Raw genomic sequence first — 10532 nt, 5'->3', positions numbered from 1 at the left:
ATGCTGCGTTTAAGGTTTTATTTAAGGTTCTTCCTGAAAACAGCAACGATCACAAGAGATTTACCAAGCACGCAGTAATGACTGAGAATGGTACTCGGTAAAACCCAAGAAAGAAAGATTTACTTCACAGAAATGCACTGGAGGAGTCTGAATGGCTCTGTCTCACATTCGACAGTGTGACATAATGTAAAAATGTAGCCTGGAGCAATGAGCCTCCCACTTGGAATCACACCTGACTGTACACTTACAAACAAGAAGAAACATAGAAACACTCTTTGTGAAGTGAAGTGTTTCTAGTGGAATGTGACAAAAGCAAGAACACATCAAGGAGAAAAATGATGATTCTGGAAGTTGGCTCAGACTTTAAGGGTGATGAAAACCCTGGGGAATGTAAGAGAGAAAAAAGGACCTTGCAGTGGCAACGCCCCCTGTTGTGGGTATAAAAGGAGCTCAGAGTCAGGGAAGTTAGCAGCACTCTCCTTCTTTCATAGCTGAGCTGGGTGACTCTCTTGGGCTTTAGATCCTCAACTACCTTTCACCATGACCACCAGCGTCAGGCAATATTCCTCGTCTACATCCCTAAAGGGGTTAGGTGGATTAGGTGGATTAGGAGGTGGCTCCACACGGGTTTCCTCTGTGAATCTTGGAGGTCCCTACAGAGCCCCAAGTATTCATGGGGGATCTGGTGGCTTTTCTGTCTCCTCTTCTAGGTATGTCTCTGGAGTAGGAAGTAGCCTGGGTGGTGGCTATGGGGGGAGCTACGGTAGTAGCTTTGGAGGTGGCTATGGGGGTGGCCTTGGTGGTGGCCTTGGAGGTGGCTTTGGAGGTGGCTATGGGGGTGGCTATGGGGGTGGCCTTGGAGGTGGCCTTGGTGGTGGCCTTGGAGGTGGCTTTGGAGGTGGCTATGGGGGTGGCTATGGGGGTGGTGATGGCATTCTCCCTGCGGGTGAGAAGGAAACTATGCAGAACCTGAACGACCGCCTGGCTACCTACCTGGACAAGGTGCGCGCTCTGGAGGAGGCCAATTCTGATCTGGAGATTAAGATCAAGGAATGGTATAAGAAGCAGGGACCCAGTCCTGACCGTGACTACAGCCCATATTACAGGACAATTGAAGACCTGAGGAGCAAGGTATGACACTATTGTTAAAAAGGTCTGATGTCTCTTGTCTGATTTTCTTTATTACAGATTGCCTTGTGTCTAAAAACTGATTACCAAGGGATTAACTGATTACAGGCAACAGATATAATAAGGGCTTCATAGCAATCCTGTGCCCAGACACAAATGAAGGAGATTTAGCAATTTAGGGCTTGTCTACACTGGCACTTTAAAGCACTGCAATTTTATTGCTCAGGGCTGTGAAAAAACACCCCCCTGAGCGCTTCAAGTGTCCGTGTAGACAGTGCACCAGCGCTGGGAGCTACTCCCCTTGTGGAGATGGTTTTTATAGCGCTGGAAGAGTTCTTTCCCAGTGCTGGTGCTGCAGCAGTGCTTTAACGTTGCTAGTGAAGACGTGCCCTTACACTCACCCGTGATTTAATTATATTCCTTCAGAAGGAGCAAACTGCATTTCCTGTTAAATGATTTCTAATAGGGAAACAGACTTCGGGGCAGGAAAGTAGCAGCAGAAGCCTGCTGGTTCATGTTGATTAGATGTTCCGTCTTGGGTGCTGCAGCAACATTAGAAGGAAGCGGGCTGCAGCAGCAATACTGCTGGTAGGATTATACACAGATGGCTGAGTACCGGATATTACTTACGCTCCAAGTATGTGCTTCTTCTGCCAGATGTTTAGCTCATCAGAAGGCTGTGAGCTCTCAGGGCAGGGACGTCTTATCTGTTTGGCACCATTCACCTATTGTAGGACACTGTGTGAACACACGGATGCTAAGATAGTCATAATGATTATAATAATCACTTCTAGCCTGTTACTAGGCTGAATTTAGAGGTTAAAAAAGAGACCAAATCAGATGATAACAAGGATGTGAGACCTTTGCAATTCCAGAATGGCTGACACAAGACCTAACATTTTCCATATGCTCAAAACTAGGAGGATTCAGAACAATTTGGGCCTGATTCTGTTCTCTCTTACACCACTGTAGGTCAGGAGTAACTTCACTCAAGTCACTGAGAGCAGAACCAGTCCTGTCATCTTCATTCTAATTCATTTTTGTGTCTCAGCATTTGCACAGTAAGGTCTCATGAAAAGGCCGGAGGGATGCCCTCACTGCAGCACCAACGTTCACGCCACTCACTGGTCACTTGTGTCGTTTGCATTCATTTTATTTTACGTTCCTTTCAGTAGGCTAGGTTGTGACATCCTTACTCAGTCCTTACCGAGACAAAACTTATTGAACGTAGAGTCATTGGGGGTCATGGGGAGTGTCTCCTGAGTAAGGATGCAGTCACAAATGCAACATTTGTCTCGCTGTCACTATCTTCTCCTTACAAAGCATCAGCAGTGAATGTCAGCAAAACATCAGGTGTGCAGAAAGTGAGACTCTCAGTGAGGCAGGTGAATCAGAATTCGAGCTAATAAAACTCCCATGGTATTTTCTTTTCCTCATTTTGGCTCCACTTTGCTAACTTTACTTAGAGTCCCAGGTTTGGTTTTCCTCTCCCTGGAGCTTCAGGATAGGTTCTAAAGGGAGCTCAGACACAGTGAGATTTTCTGCTCAGAGAATTCCACTCAGCTTCTGTCCCTGCCTCATGCATGAGAGTGTGACTGACAGCAACGGACGTCCTGGAGCAAGAGACTCAATGATTATTGTTATTTATTCTTTGTATTATTGTTGTGCCTCGGAGCCTTGGCCACAGAGAGTCAAACCCAGGCCCAGCTTGAAAACTGCTTCACGGAGGTTTTTTAACTGACTCAGAACCGAAAAGCTCTCAGCTGCACTGAACCTGAACTGACCCCCAAACCAGTAACTGGTTTAAAACAACAGGTTCAGTGATCAGGTGCTGAGAGATGGTCTTTGGGAGTGCTGAGGAAGGGTCTCTCTCTGCTCCCACCCTACAGAGAGCGAGGCAGGGGCCACACTTCCCAGGAAGCCATTGGAGGAGCTGCCACTAGAGGGAGGCAGGAGAAAGGCATTCTGGGACTGGTAGTTCTCCTGTCTGGCATGCCCAAGGAGAGGACTGTCCACAGAAGCCAACTACGACTCCCAGAACACCTCCCTCCCCTCTCTGTCCCCTCCAGTTTCTTGCTGAGTGCATGTTCCTTCCTGCTGCAGAAGTCAGCATAGAAAGGGCATTTTCTGGGCTGAATTTCCTTTTCCATTTCTTCAGTGATCAAATATGACGGACAGAGTTCTGGAGGATGTTGTACTAGGGCGTGCAAATAATTTGTTTAAAAATATTTTTTCACAGTGAAAGAAATATTTATCATTGTACTCTTTGGTTAGGCGTTACAGTGCAAGCATAAGAGTGTGTGACATTAATTTGCTGGCAATGTATCTGAACTGGTTCCTACGGTTTAAGTGGCTGCATTGGTCACTGATCCATCATTCGATGTTAGTGTCGGAACCGAACAGTTAGGAAGTGTTGATGAACCTGAACTGGAACTGCCCTCAAATTGTAATGGTTCGACTCCCTGCTCAGCCATTGACCAGGACCCGATTGTACATAGGCGCTGGATAAACACAGAACGTAAAGAGAGTTCCTGCCCCAGAGAGATACAGTCTAAGTATAAGACAAGAGATAACAGATGGATACAGACAGACCAGCGGGGGATCACAAGGAAACAATGAGACAATACTGGTCAGCATGACGTGCTGTGGTCTCGGCACACCAACAGCCTAACCATTTTCTACAGGCTTTATCATATTAGATCTGACCAGTGGTCAATCGAGTCTCATATGCCGCTTCCTGTATGACTAATACATGATGATTCAGAGGAAGGCAAATCTGCCCCCTCCCTAATACACACAACGCTGTAGGCGAGGAGGAAAATCTTTCCTGACCTCTGTAAGTTACTGTCATATGTCCTAAGCATGAGATCTGAGCACCATGACCTTAGCATGTAGCTGCCAACATTATTAGTCTTTAAATTATCCAGCTCTTTTTAAAATCCAGCTAAAATATTTGAAGTTGAAGGAGAAACTATATGGGATGAGACACTGCTTGCTCACTACCTTTCTTTCAAATGAGCATAGTTCCCAAAATGAATACCCAGAGTTTTATAGGCATGCAGATGATACAGAGATATGTACAAAATAAGTATCTAGAGAGACAGATATAGGGTGCCTGATTCTCATTTACACTAAGCTCATTTTATACATGCTGGCCATGTATAAGGTGGGTATAAATTATATTCACACACACTGTGGGGCCTGTTTCCATGACTAGAGCAGTGCAAAGGGCCCTTAGTGCAAATGAGAATTTGGTCCATACCAGCTTGTCTCATATCTCCATGGTACAGTTATGCAAATTCTACCATATAGGAGCAGAAGGCCAGTGCTGCTCCTGGCCCTTCTCCTGAGCATTAATTTCTGTTTGCATCCCTCAATTAATCAGCAATATGCAATTTTTGAAACTTCTTTTTCAATCCCTTTTATCTCCTCTTTTCTCTTCCCCAGATCCTTGCTGCCACTATCGACAATGCCAACATTGTCTTACAGATTGACAATGCCAGGCTGGCAGCTGATGACTTCAGAACCAAGTAAGTCCAGGGCTCCTTGGAGCTCTGATGAGAAGGGAAATGTGTAAAAAGGCCATTCTGCTTGAAGATCTCTGTTGTTTATTGCATTTGAAGATGCTTCCCATGTTCCTATGTTATGGAATGGCGGAGCCTGTGTCAAGCGTGACCTTCATTTTAGCTTCCATGAATTCAGAAGAAACTTTTGAAACACCGAAGGAAACTCTGTTAGCAAACATGCCATTCAAAAATATAAGAAAGTTGGGGAGGAAAAGGGAGTGAAAAATCGGTATCAGCTGGATGTGCCTGAGTTTTTGACCTTTTTTACACTTCAAGGTTTGAGACAGAGCTGGCCCTGCGCATGAGTGTTGAGGCTGACATCAACGGCCTGCGCAGAGTGCTGGATGAGCTGACCCTGGCCAGAGCTGACCTGGAGATGCAGATTGAAAACCTGAAGGAAGAGCTGGCTTACCTCAAGAAAAACCATGAGGAGGTGAGGACGAAACAAGGCACAAAAGAGGGACCTATAAATTGTAGCTAATGCACAATGGAATCTGCACAGGCCAATCAGTAGGAACAGTTCTGAGATTTGCAGTTGTTGGGCAGGGATATGGGCAGGTATATGGGCAGGTAAGAATAGACTCTGAACATCTGTTCTGTAGGTACCAGGTAAGTTACATCCACTGCTTACAATTCAGGTAGTTTCTACTGGAGCCAAGTCATTGGGTATAGGAACAGAACCTTACATTGGTTGCTAGGTTGAGAAGTCACCTGATGCTTGGGATTTTATTAGCCAAACAGAAACAATTGAAACGCCCATCGTATTTTTTTTAGGTCTCTATGCAGGGTGCAAGTGGGAAAAACCTCCTCAGCTGCACTGCAGTGGGTCTGTATAGTTAAGATGCGGCTGAACACAGCGTGTCTCTCTTGTCACAGGAAATGAATATACTACGGAGCCAGCTGGGTGGAGATATCACTGTGGAGATGGACGCCGCTCCTGGGGTTGACCTGACCAAGATCCTGGCTGACATGAGAGAGCAGTATGAGAGCTTGGCAGAGAAGAACCGTAAAGAGGCCGAGCATTGGTTCTTCACCAAGGTGCACAATGCCTGAATGAAGAGAAGCACTTTCCTGACACTTATGGGTGGGGGCAGAGCTTTACACACATCATTCGTGCAGTAACTAGATTGTTTTCCCTTGTTCCAGACAGAAGAGCTGAACCGAGAAGTAGCCATGAACACGGAACAGTTGCAGAGCGGCAAGTCGGAGATCACAGAACTAAGACGCACCGTCCAGGGCCTGGAGATAGAGCTGCAGTCCCAGCTCAGCATGGTAGGTGCCACTGGCTTCCCACACAAGGGCAGGCACAGAACTGAGTGACCCTGTCAAGGTTCCCTCCCCACTCTGTACTCCAGGATACAGACGTGGGGATCTGCATGAAAGACCCCCTAAGCTTATTTCTACCACCTTAGGCTAAAAACTCCCCAAGGCACAAATACCTTCCTTGTACCTTGGATTAGGTAACGCTGCCACCACCAAGTGATTTAAACAAACATTTAGGGAGGGCCACTTGGAGCCCTACCTTCCCCAAATATCCCCCAAGCCCTTATACCCCTTTTCCTGGGCAGGTTTGAGAATAATCCCCCAAGCCCCTACACCCCCGTTCCTGGGGAGGCTTGAGAATATATCCTCACCAATTGGAACAGGTGAATACAGACCCAAACCCTTGGATTTTAAAACAATGAAAAATCAATCAGATTCTTAAAAGAAGAATTTTAATTAAAGAAAAAAGGGGAAAGGAACACCTCTGGAAGATCAGAATGGAAGATAATCTCACAGATAATCAGATTAAAAACACAGAGGGTTTCCCTCTGGGCAAAACTTTAAAGTTACAAAAAGAAAACCCGGAATACCCTCCCTCTCAGCACAGAGAAAATTCACAAGCCAAAATAAAAGTAAATCTAACACATTTCCTTGCTAAATACTTACTAATTCTATAGGAGTTCGATTACTTGCTTCTTTGATCTTGCTCTGGCCAAAGCCGCATGGAACAGACAGAACAAAGCCTCCCCCCCACCACCCAGATTTGAAAGTATCTTGTCCCCTTATTGGTCCTTTTGGTCAGGTGCCAGCCAGGTTACCTGAGCTTCTTAACCCTTTACAGGTAAGAGGATTTGGTGCCTCTGGCCAGGAGGGGGTTTTATAGCACTGCATACAGGAAGGTTGTTACCCTTTCCTTTATATTTATGACAGACCCTCCCACTGAATTCTTTCCCCTCTACTCTGCATTCCCAGAAAGCCGCTCTGGAAGGCACCTTGGCGGAGACAGAATCTCGCTATGGCGCCCAGTTGGCACAGCTCCAGGCCCTGATCACTAGCGTGGAGGAGCAGCTGGCCGAGCTCCGATGCGACATGGAGCGCCAGAACCACGAGTACAAGATTCTTGTGGACGTAAAGACGCGCCTGGAGCAAGAGATTGCCACGTACCGCCGCCTGCTGGAGGGCGAGGATGCCCAGTACGTAAAGGGAGTCAATTAGATAGAGTGCCATGAAGCAGGGCCGGCTAATAACGACACGGCTAAACAACTGAATAACCTGTGCCCCAGAGGCTCATTTTAAAATAAATAATCCAGATTCCTAGGTAGTTGTGAAGAAGACTAATAAGTGATGGCTCAATGGTTTATCCCACTACCATCCTCAGTGAGAAGCCTGTCCTGGGAGGTCTTCATTCTCTGGACTCTGGAGTGGTTAGAGCATGGGACTGGGAATGAGAAGAGCTGGTTTCTCTTCTGGGCTCTGGTGCCAACTCATTGAACAAGCTTAAAAGTTAATTGACTTCCCTAGCCCTTGGCTTTCCCATCTGTAAAAGGGTGTAAATAACATTATTATTGTGCCTCACAGGAGGGCGGAGAGTTATTTGACAGCTCTGTAAAGTGATGTGAGATGCTTTGATCTTTTTGAAAGGGTTTTCTCCTAGTGTTATAATACTGGCCAATTTCAGGGAGACTCAGCCTGTTGCGGGAAGTGAAAAGCAAGGTTAAGTCAGAACAAATATTGTCAGGTGTCATTCTAAATAATTAATTTACATTTTTGGGAGTCTGTGATTTTTTATCATCTGTGACCTTGCTGTCTCTCCCCCACCACTGAATACAGACTGTGGGATCCCGAAGCCGTGTTCATGTTTCTAATTTGCCCTTATTATTATTCCCCTTGTAGCATTGCTTCCCAGTACTCGGCAACGCTGTCCTCGCAGGCTGGGAGAGATGGTAAGGATGTACCTTATCTGAAGTGTAACTTGGCAACATCTGTAACAAGCGGCTTTGCAGTGTACAAGCTAATCAGTTAACAAATTGTGCAATCTGATTACTAACAAAGTATTCTGTGGAGAATGGGTATTTGGAGAAATCTGAAAAATCAAATAATACCTAAACCTTCAAATGGTCACCTAATTTTGTTTAGTTGGGATCAAGTGTGAAAATCCATCACTGGAATCTGGAGATGGAGGTACTGGTTCAAATATGAGCTCAAAATTATATGCAAATAGCTCAATCTTCACTTTAAAGGTCTACAAATTGTGGTGACCTTTTCTATGAATCCAGGTTGAGATTTTGCTTTCTCTTGACTTGTTTAGGTGATTTATACAAGTTAACTTTTGGAATCACATTTTTTCTTTCTCCCCTCAGCCAATGAAGGATTCTTTGAAACAGTATATTCAAAATGCCAGGGAACATACATAATATCTTCTCTATGCTCCAAATAACTGTTTTTCTCTCTTCTTTGAAGTAATCTCATCCGCTCGTCAAGTCCGCACGATTGTTGAGGAGGTCCAAGATGGAAAGGTGGTCTCTTCCCGTGAGCAGGTTCAGCTTTCCACCCGCTAACAGTACAGAGCACTCTATGGATCCCGGTCCCAAGGCCTGAGCCGCTCAGAAACAATAAAGCAAGAGATTCACTGAATGATCCAGTCGCTGTATCTGACTGGGCCATGGGGAATACTCAGCTCAGTTTGTGCATTCTCCTTCACCTGTCTTTGAGTGCTGCACTGAAGTCTGCAAATGTCTAATAAACCTTTTCTTCTCATTCATGCAAAATGGAATCTTGTCTTTGTCACTCTAAAGGCCTGAGGCAGGGGCCCTCTCAAACCCTTGGTGGGAGGTACCATATAGCCAAGAGTCACCCACCGGCAGCCAGAAGATGGAGTTGTTCTGAGGTTGAATGAAGGACGAGAGCAAGAGGGATAGGTTTCCCAAATGCAGCATAAAGAATCTTGGGGAATGTTTTGTTACTCAGCGGATTGCTAGGAAATACCTGGGAATGGCTGAGTGAAGAACTTTATAGGATTTATTGATGGTGGAGGTGATGGCTGGGGGATTGTGCTTGAGACTGAACAAAATGTAACAGTTTGCAGGAGTGCTCATTAAAGCTAACAATACTGGGCTCAATTCTGTAACCTTTAATCACACTGAGAAGCCCCTACAAACTCGTATCACTGACTTCAATAGGACTAGTACTTTCATAAGTATTACTCAGAGCAAGTTAGGATTGCAGCATTGAGCTTACTGCAATTTAACTGACCAATCTAGGCATTAAAATATCTGCAAAAAGGACTCTGTTCATGAGAGACAAAGGTTTTACTTTTATGAAATGTTCAAGTTGAGGAGCTCCCAGTTTCATGACTTGCATAGAGATATTATTTGGATATATTTATCAGAAAAGGTAGGAATTGCTCCAAATCCTTCTCTGTACAGAATTCCACTGTATTTCAAAGTCACGTTATAAAATTAGAATAAATTAAATATAAAGCTACAAAGCACAAATGTCATTTCAGTTCCTGTTTTCTTACCTAGCTTATAGGGTAACCACTTTACTAGGCATATTATATATAAAATGTTCACAGAACATTTTGCAGGTGCCTTCGCATTACCTTGTGATCACATTTAACAGACAGCAACAAAACCAATAAAAGTTTTAGAAGAGCTGACCTATGAGGAAAGGTTAAAAACCTCGGCATGTTTAGTTTTAGGGAAAAAGTAAAAAAAAAGTGACAGAAAAGGGGAATCCCTCACAAACAATTCAAAACTTGCTTTTGAAACGCTACACACTTTCAAAATGAAACAAAATATGCTGAAGGTTTTTTTGTTGAAAAATAAGAGTGAAATGTTTCGAATGAAATGTAAACGGATTATTAGCTTTACAATTTGTGAAAAAACAAGATTTTGACCAGAAATTATTGTAATTTACCATTGCTACATCTCCACCAGTCATAGCAATAGCAGAGACTGTCGGGTAAACACAGGCATTTTTATCAGAGTGTCGTCTAATTCTGCTTGGAGATGGGTTAGATAACCTGATGGTAAAAGTGTACAAGGCTTGTCTACACTACAGTCTCACTATTGACATCACTAATGGAGCTGCAATAATGGTGACTTGTGTGTCCTAAATTTGCCGGTGTAGCTGCAGCATAAATTACATTTATTAATTATGGCCAAGGTATTGTTGGCACCAAAAAGGGCTGAAAATAAATAATCAAGAGCACCTTCGAGCTATTATATATTTGTGGTGACAAGATGAGCTCAGCCAAATAGGACAAACAATACTTGGGAAAGCCAGGCTCTGCAGGACGGGACACACTCTCCTCGAGGATGACAAGAGGTTGCCAGAGAAAATGCTGAAGAGTGAACTTTTAATGGGTAGAATAAAGCAAACACAGGAAAAGATGGACGGCAACATATGGGGAGATACAAGGGCAAACAAATGAATGTGGGGAACTAAAGAACCATGTGACAGATCAAATTTCCAAGTAAGCTGTGCTGTATTACATAGGCTAGATGGTATTGCTCTAATTGAGAAAGGAGTTAGAGCCCAAATAACAAACACTACTGCATTTTTCCCACCCTC

General features: G+C 44.4%; 1 protein-coding gene across 1 annotated transcript; it reads left to right on the top strand.

The window, feature by feature from the left end:
- Positions 1-488: 488 nt before the first annotated feature.
- Positions 489-8715, top strand: LOC120392139 (keratin, type I cytoskeletal 14-like). Its single transcript, XM_039516682.1, has 8 exons — positions 489-1131; positions 4576-4658; positions 4971-5127; positions 5571-5732; positions 5841-5966; positions 6930-7150; positions 7851-7900; positions 8418-8715. Exons 1-8 carry the CDS (start codon positions 541-543, stop codon positions 8513-8515), a joined length of 1488 nt encoding a protein of 495 aa, XP_039372616.1. The 5' UTR covers positions 489-540; the 3' UTR covers positions 8516-8715.
- The last annotated feature ends 1817 nt before the right edge of the window (positions 8716-10532 follow it).

The sequence above is a fragment of the Mauremys reevesii genome, linkage group 27, assembly GCF_016161935.1.
Source record: "Mauremys reevesii isolate NIE-2019 linkage group 27, ASM1616193v1, whole genome shotgun sequence".
Lineage (NCBI taxonomy): Eukaryota > Metazoa > Chordata > Testudines > Geoemydidae > Mauremys > Mauremys reevesii.
This window is presented reverse-complemented; position numbering and strand designations above follow the sequence as displayed.